We start from the raw sequence: 14,104 nt of genomic DNA, 5'->3' as shown, positions 1-14,104 counted from the left end.
CCACTGGCCCGGCAGCCTGGATCAGCTTTGAAGCTGTCCTTCTTTCAGACAACTAAGTGATTCTGGGTTCACGGTGGGGGACAATTTGAACCATTTGGCCTCTGATGGGTGTCTCTCAAGTGCTCACAGGCTGCCCATCCCTCCGAGAACCAAACTGGTCCAGCTTTCGCTAGCACTGCACTAGGGCATATCCTCTTCCATGTCCCCCTCCTCCTTCCTTGCTCTGGTCTAGCCTGCTGGCACCGCTGACCTTAATTGCAAATGTTCTCTTAACAAATAGAACCATTTAGATACCACCCTTTTATTTATTAACTTCCTCTGTTTAAATTAGTAGCAGGGAATGCTTAGAACAGTAATATGAAAATGAGGTTGCTTTAAAAAAAAAGGCTTTTTGCTTCACAGTGAATAACAAAGCACAGTAATTCAAAGTAGTTAGCTTTCTACGGTTCAAAAAACCCTTATTGCTATTAGCTGTACTAATGTAAGTGGCAAAATAATTATCATTTACTGTACAGAGTCCAATATTTTCCAGACAGCAGTTTAATAACAAAGCAGACCTGTCATTTCTCCCTATAGTTAGTCACACTGTACAAGTTCAGACTGTCAAAATATATTTAAAATCTAATTTTAAAAATTCAACATGGTTACAGAAAATCTGTGTACAGCAATTGCGATCAACTAGGAAGTTGATCTAATTTTTTTCCAACACGATCTTCAGTATTTTTCTTTAATCGCCTCCACTTTTATTTGGATTACTCTACCATCGGTATGAACAGATCAGTCCACTCATATGCCTGCTAAAATCTGTAGGCTGCACCACTGAACAGAGAACTGTTCTTTACTTAAATTTCCATTTCGCATACCTCTATTTCCAACGCCCTTTATCTAAGTGCTTCGAGCATGATAAACAAATTTGTACTCTTGTATCTGTCAGAGCTGCCCCATTCACATTTGACATTAAAAATGCTTTTAAAATCTTATGATACAAACTACTCTTCTTCATGTAGCAGGATACATTAATCTTTTGCCAAATATATTATTTCTGTGCCAAAAAGAAAAAGAAACAGAAATATATTGAAATTATAAAACCTGGGAGGGTTATCAGTAATATCAGTTGTTCTCCATTTGAAGTTCAAATGGCTAATCTAAAACAAAAACAAAAACAAACTTCCCATATAAGTTTACTTTTTTTTTTTAATCTTTAGAAACAACGGATTCTTTTAGAAGTGCAAGTGAATGCTTAAAAGCTTAAGAGATTGTGGAGAGAATATTTTTGTAATTCCTTTGGGGCATTGCAAACATATGTTAAGCTTCTGCAAGGAATATTTACATGAGATCATATACTTGTGAAGCATTTTTCAATTTTAGAAAAATGCTACAAAGCAATCGCTGAACATAGGCTTTGCAAAATGCCCCTTTGCCTTCCTGACCATCTCATTGATAGTCTCTGTTATTTTTGGAGAAAAAGAATCAGGCCTCATTAAATGTGATCTTGGGCATCTGGCCTGAAGTCTCATAAAGTCGATGTCCTTTTTAGATCATTGGTGTCATTCTGTTCTAGGTAACCTCTGTTCTCTGACTACCTGGAGAACCTATCCTGTTATCAAGGCATTTACTTTCAAAAAAGGAGGGGAGAGAGATTCTGTTTGCACACCTGGATAGAGTCCAAAAGCCATTGTGGTTTTTCTGTTCTCCTCCCCTTCACCCAGGCTAGCCATGGGGGAAGAAGGGTGGGGGTCCGGGGGTCTCCCAGGGAAGTGAGAGAGATTTTCGGGCTGGACCACTATGGTGCAGTCCAAGCCAGATGTCTGCCAGCACAGAGTATCTAACAGTCCGATCTATTTACCTAATGATTATATAATATTTTTAATAGCATAGGAATGTGCCATGATTGTCCAAGGAAGATTTTAAAAAGTCTTGTTACTGTAGAGTGCAGGGAAATAAAATGGACAGTGTACCTTAAAACGGGTGTGCCCCTGTTGCCCGGAGCCATGCCGAGTGGGTGAGGGCTTGATGGGAATATCATGCTAAGACCGGCAGTCCAGGCTAGGTTCTGCTCATGCCCACCAAGTTCCACTGTCGTGTAATTATTTTTATTTCATAGTGTGGGAACTGAAGATTTATAGTTTAATAGTTTTTTTACCCCTCTATAATGTTACTTTAAAGTGTCCTAGAGATAGATAAATGGCAGAAGAAAAACTATGTTGGAGTCACTGCCTGCACACGGAAAGTATCAAATATCATTTTTAAAAATTTATTGATTAGAGAAAGAGAGAGAGGGAGAAATCGGTTTGTTCCACTTATTTATGCATTCAGTGGTTGGCTTCATTTGTATATGTGCCCTGACAGGGGATTGAACCTGCAACCTTGGAGTATCAGGCCAATGCTCTAACCAACTGAGCTACCTGGCCAGAGCCAAACAGAATTTTTAACAGATTGAATCTCAGAATGACTACCACAGCCTCCCCTGCCCCCATCCCATTTCATAAACAAGGATTTTGGTATAATCTGACAGTATGAAAGTGTCTCAGATACTAAGAGCATTAACTTTTAGTTTCACCACATTTATCTGAACACTAATGAATCCTTTCCTAAGAGAAAGAAAAAGGAGAGATTTATTTAAGAAGCCACAATGACACTTGCCTAACTCCTCCATACTAGAAGATCTAAAAAACCAAATATTCCTGTGAGCAAAAGCCCCTACAGGGAAGGGCTCCTTTCTGAAATTAGTCCGTTTAAAGGCTGTCCTCTTAAGACAGTTTCCGAGTGCCTGGGACCTGCCTGCGACTGCGTTGAATTTCGGAATGCAGGCGAGCCGAGCCCCTCAAGCTGGAGCTGTTGGCAAAAACTCTAATATAAAGTTTGCTGGACCTGCTTCCCTTTATAATCAGCATCAAACTATACCACAAAAAAAAAAAAAAAAAAAAAAAAAATCCCAACGGTATAAAGATTTTAAAACAGGTTTTCTGGATTTCCTTCTTGCCTTTCATTCTTTCTTTTTTCTTTCTCCCTCTCTGAACTCCGTCTCTAACCAGACAGATCTGGAAAATGGGCCGGGAATTAATAAAGTAAAAGAAATCCAGTGATCTGGAGCCACGATCTTATTTACCAAAGGTTCCTAGGGCAGTTGGCCGGTGGCGTGGGGTGAAGGTGGAGGGGGTGTCCCAAGGTAAAGGGCTTTTGGACTGAATCCCGCTCCCTGCGTCTTGCGCCCAGCTAGGAGCGCAGCAGAGCAGCTAGTTTTGATGTCCGGGGGAGCTCCACTATGGCCAGGGCAGTCCTCTTGGAAAACTAAAACCAAATTCCAATACAAACCCGGGTCCCACGCTGCGGCGCGGGCGCGGGGTGGCGCGGCGCCCTGGGCGCGCTCGGTAAGCCGCTGTTGGCCCCTCTCCCCGCGGCGCTGAACGGTGTTTGGGCATCTGCGAAGGGCGCCGCGCGGCTAGCTTACGAGTGCGCCGGCCTCCCGAGCGCAGCTGCGGTGTTGGGGCTGCGTGTTGGGCAGACAGGGACAAACCCATAACCTCAGGCGGCCGCCGGGACCCACCCCCACAGCCCTGCCTCCGGTCCTTGGTCCTTCCCGTACCGAGAGCCCTCCAGGGAACCCCCAGGGTGAGGAGCACACCTGGCCCTACTCAACCCCAGCCACTAGAGCCCCCTGGGGGGAGGAGGCAGTGATGACCAGGGCAAATGGTCCCAATAGAGTACCAGTATACAGAGGGAGGCTGGTGAGTGGCAGGGGTTGGGGCGGGGGGGGGGGGGGGGGGGGGGGGCGGTGTGTGTGGCGGTGTGTGTCACCGGGCGGGGTGGGGGAGTAGTTGGCTAAAGATGCAGGGGAACACGGAGAGGGGGCAACCTTAGCATCATCCCTGTCTTCATCTCCTTCATTCCACGCTTCAAGATCCTTCCTTGGCATGAGAAGCTCCAGCCAGGGTTAAACATTCCAGGTCATGTGCCCTCTCTTCTCCAACAGCAGCTCTCAGGCCCTTCTCCCTATCCTTGGCCTTTGTCTACACTGAACCTGGAGCAGGAACCACTTAATGGGTCCAAGGCCTCAGCTTAGGTGACTGTCTTCTCAGTCTCTCTGATGGTCCCGAGTGACTGGGCATGGGAGGAAGAGGCGCCAAAGATTCTAGAGGGGCCACCCCGGGCGGAACAGTGTTCAGGCAGCAAGGGGCAGAAGCCTGGGAGCTAAGGATATCACTACTGTTTTTAGGAATCAGGGGATCAACAGATCCTTCCAGGTTAAACACAGGGGCCCTGAGAACTGCCTAAAGGTGGCCCCTGGCAAATGGGGGCCCTAGGCCAAGGTAGGCTTCTGTTAGTAATAATCTCCCAGTTCCTGCACACCAGCATCTCCCTGCTCTCTGTTCTTCTGAGCCTCTTTTGGGGTTGCCTACAGTGCTTACAAGGATCCTCGGGTCTGCTTTCCTTCCAGAGAGCCCCCAAAGGAGCCCGAGACCCACTTGTACAGGCCTCCAGAAGTGGACAGTGGATGAAGCCACGTAGATCCAGGGACATCGCCTGGATTTTCCAGCCCAGGGTTCCCTTCATAAGCATCCTTGCCGGAGTCTCTCAGGAGAGTGGTTTTCACTCCTCCCTGCCTGGCTCTATAGGGTTTCCTGGTCTCTCCTATTCCCCCAGCTGGAAGAACCAACCACAAGGAAAAGCAGCTCTTTGGAATCTTAGTTTGGAAACAGTCAAGGTTGGTGATCAGATTATTTAGAATACAGAAACTCAACCCAAATCCCCAGTGTACAGCTCACATCCAGGCCTGGGCTGGGCGGGGCAAGGGGTGTGGGGACCCAACACAGAACTATTTCCTCTCCTCCTCTTCCTCCTCCTCCTCCTCCTCCTCCTCCTCCTCCACTTCCCAAACCTCCACAGAAACCCCTCCCTCATCCTCCCTTCTTGAATTAAGGGCCCTTTCTAATGCTAACTTAAGATCCAAGAATCTGTGAAGGGAGGGATGTGATTTTGCAATCCAAAATCCTAATTATAGAAAAAAATTGTTATTTAACAAAAAGAACGAAAAAGAAAATGATTTTTTTTGAACAAGGTGTGAGGTTCTCAGTAGATGATTATGATTTGGGGAGGTAACTGTACATTCCAGTCCTGGCCTTTCAGTGGAAAACGTGTCTTGTGAGTTTCTTAAAATTGGCCAACTCTGATGCAAATTCATATAAAGATCTGAATTCTGTGTGCTGTTGATTCTTCCTATCTCAGCCTGGTTACATAGGGCAGACTTATGGAAAACACACAAAGGGCTTTCAAATTTAAATAAGTTTGATATCATGAGGCGCTCAAACTTATTGTAGTGACCACATAAATATTGGCATAACATGTCTGGTCTAAAACATCACCACCCTGAAATCACAGACTGATATGTTTATAAATGCCCCCAAAGTTTAAGACATTAACAATTTCCCCAGATTTGGGTTTGATCTCTAAAATTGTTTTAAAAAAAGCAGCACATGGGAGCGTATGTGAAAGGCACAGAAGGCCAAATCTCATTTGCCCCTGGCCTGTGGGTACCCCGGCTCTGACTTGGTGGCCAGTGAGCAAGTGGAATTCAGACTGGCAAACGAGGTTCTTCTTGGGACTCTGGCTTTTGAGGTCCTCCTCTCCATTCTCTCTTGCTTCCCTCATTTCTCACCTCCTACAGATGGTGCAGGGGACAGGGAGCCTGGGGTTTTGCTCCGCCTTCATGCACAGCCATTTGACTGGCTTTGTTTTTTGTTTTGTCCCTCTCTAAAGGGTAAAGATGTTCCCACATTGTTGCAGGACTGTACTCCTTTATGCCCCGACAATCATGAGACGGCCTGGGAGTCTGAAAGCCTCTCGCCCTGTCCCCTACCCCCGCTAGAGGAAAATTGCAAGACAGAGCTGGGTTTGTTCCGGAGCTGGGGCGGAGCGAGGCTTGGAGAGAATTCCCCTTTTCTGGGGCCGCTGGATGTCTAGATTTTGAAGATTTATATCAAAAGTGACAAAAGCAATGTTATCAGAAGGTGGGGTAAGGCCCCTACTCTGTTTTCAAACCAATGCATAAACAAACACACACCCTGATGCGGATGCCTGGGCCCTGGCCCACCTCTCTGATGGCTACTGTACGCCCTGCCTTGGACTTGGGGCATCTTTTAAATTTAGGAGGGGCTAAGAGCGGAAACAATCTTCAGGGTTCCTCTGATTTTTCCTCAAAACAACAAGGCATCCCCTCCAAATCATTCAGAGTCCTGAGGAATAATCACGAGTGGTAAAAAAATAAATAAATAAAAAGTAAAATTATAGCTTATCACTATAGCTAAAGCTTCCCTTAAAAAATGAAGACCTTTCTTCAAAGAGAGGGACAAGATTATTATTTAAAAACACACATACATAATGAAAACAATCGCCTTGCAAATCAGCAATTTCAAGCTGGTGAGTCTGGCTTGCTTTTCCCTCTTATCGCCTGTTTATTTGAGGAGCAAGGCCCCAGAGCTTGGCTGTGTGTTTCACTGACATGGAAATCAGACGGCTGAAGGTTGTCACTCATGTATTTTGGGCTTCCGATCTACGTCAGTTAGTCTTTAACTACTGACAGGCAAAAAATAGAGATACCTGTGTGGCAAGCAGACTTTTAAATGTATTGATTGGCCTAGAATACTGGAGGAGTACATTTTATAAAGCCAAGAGTGTGTGAGTACGGAAGTATGTTGGTTTTAACAAAACCAACAGCGACAACAGAAGCCTCCCCGGAACTGTACTTGAGAACCTCTGTGTGTGTCAAGCCAGTTCAGTTATTTAGTTGAGGGAAATGCTAGGAATGTAGCTACCGTGACAGCTGTGCCCCATGTTTGTGAGGGTGGCTACCATTTGCCCTCCGTTCAAGGCGTTGAGCAGTGAAGCTGGCGGTTTGGCAAGCAGAGATCCCGTTTAAGAACAGAAGGCTCTAGAATTGAGGTTACTAAATAAAAACTACTGGGGGAAAGGTATAAGGGCAGAAACATCAGAGCGTTAGAATCTAGTGTTTAGTAATAAATAGAGTGTTTCCCCCTGCAGCGGCCTGTGTTGCAAGGGGCCCAGGTGGTTATGGCTCTGAGACAGATAAATAAATATGATATTGAGACATCACTTCCTCACCAAGATCAGGAAGTGGAATCTCTGCCTATCTGATGTCAATCTATTAATGTGTCAGATACATTGTAAAAAATTATTACATGGTTTTGAAAAAAGAAACATGCAAGGTAAGGTGGCGGGGGGGGGCGTGGGAATTAAAGAGAAGTGATTTTGTGAATGTTTGGGAACAGAAAAGGAGGAGGGAAAAAAAGCACACAGGGAAGGTGTGTATGCAACTTTGTATTTTGCTACACACTGTTTTCATTTATGGCCGCTCTGATAAAGGAACGCATCTGACATCGCTGATACATACAGTACTCTCTGGAGCCTAAAAGAAAGCCAGGGTGCTGGGCTCCACTAATGCTTCCGCCCATGGCATCTGCTTGGGGAAGGGGGAGTCAACATTTTTTTTACTTCTTAGTAAAATCATCTGCCAGAGAAACAAAGAAGTGTGAAAAAGTACTATTGAGAGTGTGCACGTCTACATACACTTTACAAATGCTAACTGTTACCTTCTGGGATACTTCTCTTCCTATAAATGTATATGTATTTTAAATTTCACTGGGTATTTAAAACTAATATTACAGGCTGAAAGCAATTGCACCTATTCAGTTTCGCACATCTTAAAGCCAGAAGCATCAGTGCGCTTTGGTCTGTATAGATGACTCTCAGACAAGAGGCACAGTTGATTAGTATGGAGACTATATATTTAATAGACTTATTTAATGCAAACATTTTTCTTTAAAAAGGAGACTCAACAGAAGTCAGGGGCAGGTTGTATTCTACCACTGCAGATAATACTGCTACTACTAACAATATATTTTTAATGCACAGTTCTCACATAAATTTCATTTCATGAATACACTGGTAAGTACATGTTGCTGGGGCTTCCAAAATGTGGCGTATCCCACTGATGGCTCCAACTTGCGAGTGGGCTCAGTTCTGTAATTGGAATGAAAGGAATTTTAACACTATTTAGACAAAGACTCCAAGCAGTGTAAAGGGAAAGCTAGGTTTCCTTATACGATTAAAAAAAAAAAAAATCTAGAGATTTATTTGTAATAGGTGCGCTTAGGCAGGATTTAGAATTTTTGTTAAAAAAGCATGTATTTGCGTTCACCGCTCCCCTTCAAAGTTTTTAGTAATGATTATTTGTAAAAACGCCTTTCACCTTCTCTTAAAGCCAGACACCAAAACCCCATTTTTGTTAGCACCCCTCTATTTTTGCCTGCTAATGTTTGGGGCCAAAGCCTTATTATTATATCGAACTGCCTTGAAGGGTTCTATAAAAAATGCCTAATTGTTGCCCAACTGTATTTTTCTCTCAAATTGCATTCCCCAGGAGGTAACTGCAGTAACTCCATCCTGAATATCACTCATTTTAAGAACATGTTTGCCTAAAAATCTGTCATCTGATGCTGAGCTTCTTGCCTAAGTAACATCTTCATTTCTGATTCTTCAGGGGGTGATTGCCTATCTCCTAGCTGAGATCAGAGGGAAGGAAAAAAAAAAAATCTCTGAAGCAGAGAACAACTAACGTCCAGCACATGAAAGTGGGTTTACTATTGACTTTTGTTAAGCAAAATTAAATGTTGATTTGGGAGACTATCTATACTGGCACCGAAAGGAGGGTCAAAAGGTACAGGGTATGCGCTGTCTGTGGGGGAAAAAAAATAGGGGAAGGAAGACAAGATGATAAACTGGCTAGCACTCATCAGCGCCAAGCACAACCTGTTTTCTTCAAAATAAGGCCTTCAGTCAAAGTTGCAATATTATCTTTAAAAAAAAAAGGAACAGAAAATGAAATAAAACAAAAGTCATCGTATTTGGCTCTATTTTCAAAACTGTCTTGGCTTTCTCTAACCTTCTATTAGTGTTCTAGGGGAAGCTGACCAAGAGTTACACGAATTTGTGTCATTTTAAAATAGGTCAGTGCTGTTAGTGAAGGTAGCTCTAAACTTTCCAAATGATACACAGTATATTTTGGGGGGTAGATACCCATAAATCAAAGCACAGCCTTTATTCCATTATTTTTTGGCGTGTATTTCCAGAGCGAAGGTGATCCGAAATCATTACCAGCTTGTCTCAGTGGAGAAACCCTCCGCTAAATATTCACGGGGAAATAGGATTTAATAGCAGAGTTTAACCCCAGATGTGTACTTGGAGTTTCCGTAAGTGAGGGGTGGATTTTTCTTTTGCCTACTGAAGAAAAAATGACCTTCAAAGTTAAAACACAAACAACTTTGATTTGTCCAAAGCGTTGATGTTAAATCTTGTCAGGCCTTGCTAACAAGAAAATCATGACGTGCAAGGGAAGAAGGAAAAATAATCAATTTTGGCCCCAAAGCAAGAATTGCTGATCTTTACCATTAAATGCATAGGCGCCCACGCCACCTCCTCCATGCCTAATTTTCCTGGCTTATTTCCCGCTAGATGGGTGCGCGGCTGGATCAGAAGCTCAGGGCAGTGCTGAGAAGGCCCAGCGTTATGGCTGGAAATTTCGTTTGTTTTCACCAGAGGGCAATGATAGCTCAACTCATTTAAAAACTGAAAACTTTGGGGGGGGGGGTAAAATTTGAGAGGTCACAATTTACATTTATATTAAATATTGCTAATTATTAAAAGGGACTGGCCTCCCGCCTCACAAAACAGCCTATGTTTCACTCTGTATTATTGCCTCCCTACTCCTCCATTAATCCTTTCTCTGGAGAAAAGGATGCATTTTACACTTCTAATGCAGTGTTGGGCCCAGTTAAACTGTACACTAAGAAACTGAGTACAGAATCAAAAAAAAAAAATGCAGTTTATTATTGTAGATTATTCTTTCTCTTGATATAACCAGAATTGAAAATGAAAGAAAAGCACATAGGAACATCACGCGTGGTTAGTTAGTAACTCAAGGTATAAAACAATTTTGCACAGCAAAATATGTAAAAGAAAAGTAACTGACAAGATTTTTTTATATTTATTGTGGTAAGATTTACTTTTCATTTTTTTAAGACAGGATGTCAGTCCCTGAAAATAACATTTACTGATTATTGCCTTTAAAACTGTGGATTTTTTTAAGTTACAGAAAATCCAGTTCTGCACCACAATACAACTGTAAAAAAATCTGCATCATTTTAAAACTGTGCAGTAATGCCATTTTTATAACTGCATAAATTTTATTAGCGTTCTAAACAGTTTTGCAATTTTTTTTGTATTATATGCTTGCAGGTTATATCTTAGTGCAATTCAGTCCCAAATACTTTAATTTTGAAAAAAAAAACATACATTTTGAATGTAAAATACCCCTACAGATATAAACAGGGGTGTTTCCCCTTTTAATACTTTGGTTTTCAATACAGTCAGTGGTATAGCAAAGACTACACATACCCAACTTATATTTAAGTTGCAAGCACATGCTGTATAAGCTACTTTTTAAACAGTCCCCTTGCAAACTCTACCCCCCTTAACATCACAACAGTAAACAATTTAGTGCATCAATCTTTTAAAAAATCTACAGCTAAACAGACCTAACTCTTTCAAATTTATCTATAACATTCCTTTATCTGTAGCATACATTTTAACTGGGCTAACAGATTATAAAAACTAGAATTAAATTATATACTAGAAACCCATAGCATTCCACATTTGACAATGACCAAAAGCAAAAAAAAAAAATAATAATAATAAAATAGAAATAAAATTAAACAAACAAAAACAACGGGGCAGATTTCTTTTTTTAAAAAATAAATTTTAGACTGCTTTCGGCAACAGCACAATTTGAGTCCCCAAAGTGGGGTGCCATTCTTATTAAAAAGAAAACATTAAGAATTCTTTAATGTTTGCCATGTCAAATTTTTAACCCATTCTGGCATCTTTGATAAGGAATGCCTTCAGTGCATTTACAATGGGAAGCTGAAGTTCTCAGTAACTCAAAGCAGTTTTGGAGCAGATGCAAACTTTCATGGGAAGAAGGCTCTAGGGTTGCACTTTTTCGTTCTGAACTCAAAGAAGTCATGAGGCAATAAAACAAAAGTATGAATGCCATGCCATAAGTCTTCGAACGTCCATTTCCAAGCCAAAAGGAAAAAAAAAAAGAAAAAATAATTATACCATACATGTCCAGCATGCAGGCGTTTTTCTTTTTTATTAATATAATGTCTCTTTTCCATAAAGTCTTTGAAACAGTTATAGTTCATTGTTGCTAAGAGAAAGTAGCAAGCATAATAATGCATGAGATGAGAATGAGTTTTTTAATGGCAGACTAAACTCTCAGATTTGGCATCGTAAGGCCAAAACTCGCAAGTCACACCCAGAAGGTTGATGCAGGCTTGATTGTGGCAGGTTCGTGAGGATTTTTCTCTATTTTAGCGTAACAGTGCTAAAAAAAACCCGATGGAACTCAGCACGCTGCAAGTCTATAACATTTCACATTTTTTTTTCCTTTGCAAGCTCAATCTCACATGAAGAACTCAGGAGGAGAAAAAAAAAAACTTGGCTTTTTTTTTTTTTTCTTTTATCTCAGAGGAGATGGGTGGAGAGGGAGTGAGGGTGGAGGTTTGGAAAAAGGGCAACACAGCAAGCTCCAAAAAGTAAAATAAAAAAAAAAAAGTCCAAACAAAATGAAAACACACACAGAAAATGGAACACCAGCTCATGAACTGAAGAAGAAAAAGAAAAAAAAATATGTAAATGATGCAGGCTTCAAAGGTGAGCATGAAGAACTCTGCAGAGATCTTTGAACATTGTGCAAGTGGGGGGGGGGCGTAAAAAAAACAAGCTACCAAGTTATGGAGAATTTCAGATTGGCAATCCATGAGCCAGACATCCACTCCCTCCCCAATTTAAGAAACAGCCACCACCACCACCTAGGAGCAGGGTTTTGTGTGTGTGTGTGTGTATGTGTATGTGTGTGTATGTGTATGTGTGTGTGTATGTGTGTGTGTGTGTGTCTGTGTGTGTGTGTACGTGTATGGGGCAAGTAGGGGGTGGAACTCGGTAGGGGAGGGGGCGAGGTGGTGGCGAGCATGGCTCTGGAACTAGCAAGCCCACACCCGAGTCGGACCCCCACGGAGCACTTATCAAGGTGGCTAGCTGGGATCGCGTGTCAGACTCACATGAAAAACTCGGGAGAGGACGGGTTGTCGCTGCTGGAGCCGTTTTCTCGGAAGCCGCTGCTCACCAACTTCTCGTATTTCTCCTTGTACGCGTCCCTCTCGCGCACCAGCCTGGAGATCTCCTGCTTGAGGTGGTCGACCTGCTGCAGCAGCTGGTTCTTCTCGGACTCCAGGACGTGTCTCTGCTGCACCCTCTTGAAGCGGCAGGACTGGGCATAGCCGCGGTTTTTCAGGGTCCGCCTCTTCTGCTTCAGCCGGATCACCTCCTCCTTGCTGACCCCGCGCAGCTGCCGGTTCAGCTCGCGCACCGACATGGTCACCAGCTGCTCGTCGGAGAAGCGGTCGTCGAAATGCAGGCCGCCGGTGGCGTGGTGCGGGTGCAGGGTGCCCCCCGCCCCCGTCGCGCCCCCGCCGCCGCCGCCGCCGCCACCTCCGCCGCCGCCCCCGGCACTGGCCGGGCCCCCGCCGCCCGTGCCGCCCGCGCCACCGGCCGAGGCGGACGCGCTGCCCGCGGCGCCCGGCGCGCCGGCCGTCGGGTGGTGGTGGTGGCCGGTGGCGTGGTGGTGGTGGTGGTGGTGGTAGTGCGGGCCCGCGCCGCTCTGTGCAGCGGCCGCGGCGATCACGGCGGACACCACGGCGGCGGCGGGGCCCATCTCTTCGCCGCTGCTGCCCAGGGAAGCGCCGGCGCCGGCCCCAGCCGCCGAGGCCAGCTGCTGCGCCCCGCGCGCGTAGCCATCGAAGCCGCTCTGGAGCTGGTGGCTGTTGCTGATGAGCGCCTCGACCGCGTCCTCGGGGCTGAAGCCCAGCGCCTCGGGGTTCAGCTGCTGCGGGTAGCCGGTCATCCAGTAGTAGTCTTCCAGGTGCGCCTTCTGCTCGCTGCCCGAGCCCGGGCTGGGCGCCGAGAAGCTGGGGGAAGGCGGCACTGAGCTGCACGGCGTGCTCATGGGGGTGGAGGACAGCGAGCCCCCGGCGATGAGACGGCCGCACTGGCTGATGATGCGGTCGGTTTCCACCGGTTCCTTTTTCACTTCAAACTTCATCAGATCGAAGTCATTAACATATTCCATGGCCAGGGGACTGGTGGGCAGGTCGGAGTTGCTCATTGCCAGTTCTGATGCCATTCTCCTGCCGCCGCCGCCGCCGCTCCTCCAGATGGGCTGCAGGAGAGGGGCCAGCGGGCTGTGCTGGGTGGCCAGCGGGTGAGCCAGCTTGCCGGGCTGGGGCGCTTCTAGCTAGCGCGGCGGTGGCTGGCCCGAAACCTCCGAGCGCGCACACACACACCCCCCCGCCCTACCCGCGCCCCCCGCGTCCGCCCTCCCTCCCCCCTGCTCACGCCAATGTGCTCGCTCGCCCCGGCCCCTCCTCGCCTGCTCGCCTTCGTGCGCGCCGAGCCGGCTGCTTCAGGCTCGGGAAGGTCCTCCGCGGGCTGCGGTGGCGGCGGCGGCGGCGGCGAAGCCGGAGGAACCCGGCCCGGTGCGCGGCGTCCCCAGCTCGCCGCTCCGCTGCGCGCTTTGCATAAGGAGGGCTCGCCTAGCCGGCCGGGCTGCAGGCGGGGCGCGCGCGGCGGCAGCTCTGGGCTGTCGGCGCGGCGGGCGGCTGTCCGGGCGGCGCGGGCCTTGGCACGGGGGAGTTAACACTTCATGCTTCTCGCCTCTTCTGCCTGGCTCTTATTTTTTATTTTTTCTTTCCTCTTTCTCTCCCTCGTGCGCTCTCTCCGTGCAAAGTGCAAGACAGAGGTGCACCCCGGCTGGAGGAAAGGGAGGGGGGAGTTTAGTTCTTTCTTGCCTTTTTTTCTCTTAAAAAAAAAAAAAGCAAAATAGCGAAGTCCTGGGGAAGGCGAGGCAGAGAGCAAAAGGGGGGAGGCCGAGCCGACGAGCAGCCCGAGCTACAGCTAGAAGATGAAAAAA

At 45.9% G+C, this 14,104-nt stretch overlaps 1 protein-coding gene across 6 annotated transcripts in view; it reads right to left on the bottom strand.

Moving 5' to 3' along the window:
* The window catches only part of MAF (MAF bZIP transcription factor), a 328,059-nt gene extending 314,576 nt beyond the window's left edge, over positions 1 to 13,483 (bottom strand). For 4 of the 6 annotated variants that reach the window (XM_054579154.1, XM_054579157.1, XM_054579155.1 and 1 more), the window contains exon 1: positions 12,198 to 13,483. In XM_054579154.1, coding sequence (XP_054435129.1) covers positions 12,198 to 13,318 — 1,121 coding nt within the window. In that variant the 5' untranslated portion in view covers positions 13,319 to 13,483. Of the gene's footprint in view, positions 1 to 7,345; positions 8,038 to 10,049; positions 11,742 to 12,197 lie in introns of those variants that run through there. The other 2 variants (XM_054579153.1, XM_054579158.1) reach the window with 2 other exon arrangements.
* Between the last annotated feature and the right edge of the window lie 621 nt (positions 13,484 to 14,104).

This window comes from Pteronotus mesoamericanus, unplaced genomic scaffold (genome assembly GCF_021234165.1).
Source record: "Pteronotus mesoamericanus isolate MK-2021 breed Mesoamerican mustached bat unplaced genomic scaffold, CSHL_Meso_final contig_52, whole genome shotgun sequence".
NCBI classification, from domain to species: Eukaryota; Metazoa; Chordata; class Mammalia; order Chiroptera; family Mormoopidae; genus Pteronotus; species Pteronotus mesoamericanus.
The sequence above is the reverse complement of the archived record's forward strand: the minus strand, read 5'-3'. Positions and strand labels throughout refer to the sequence as shown.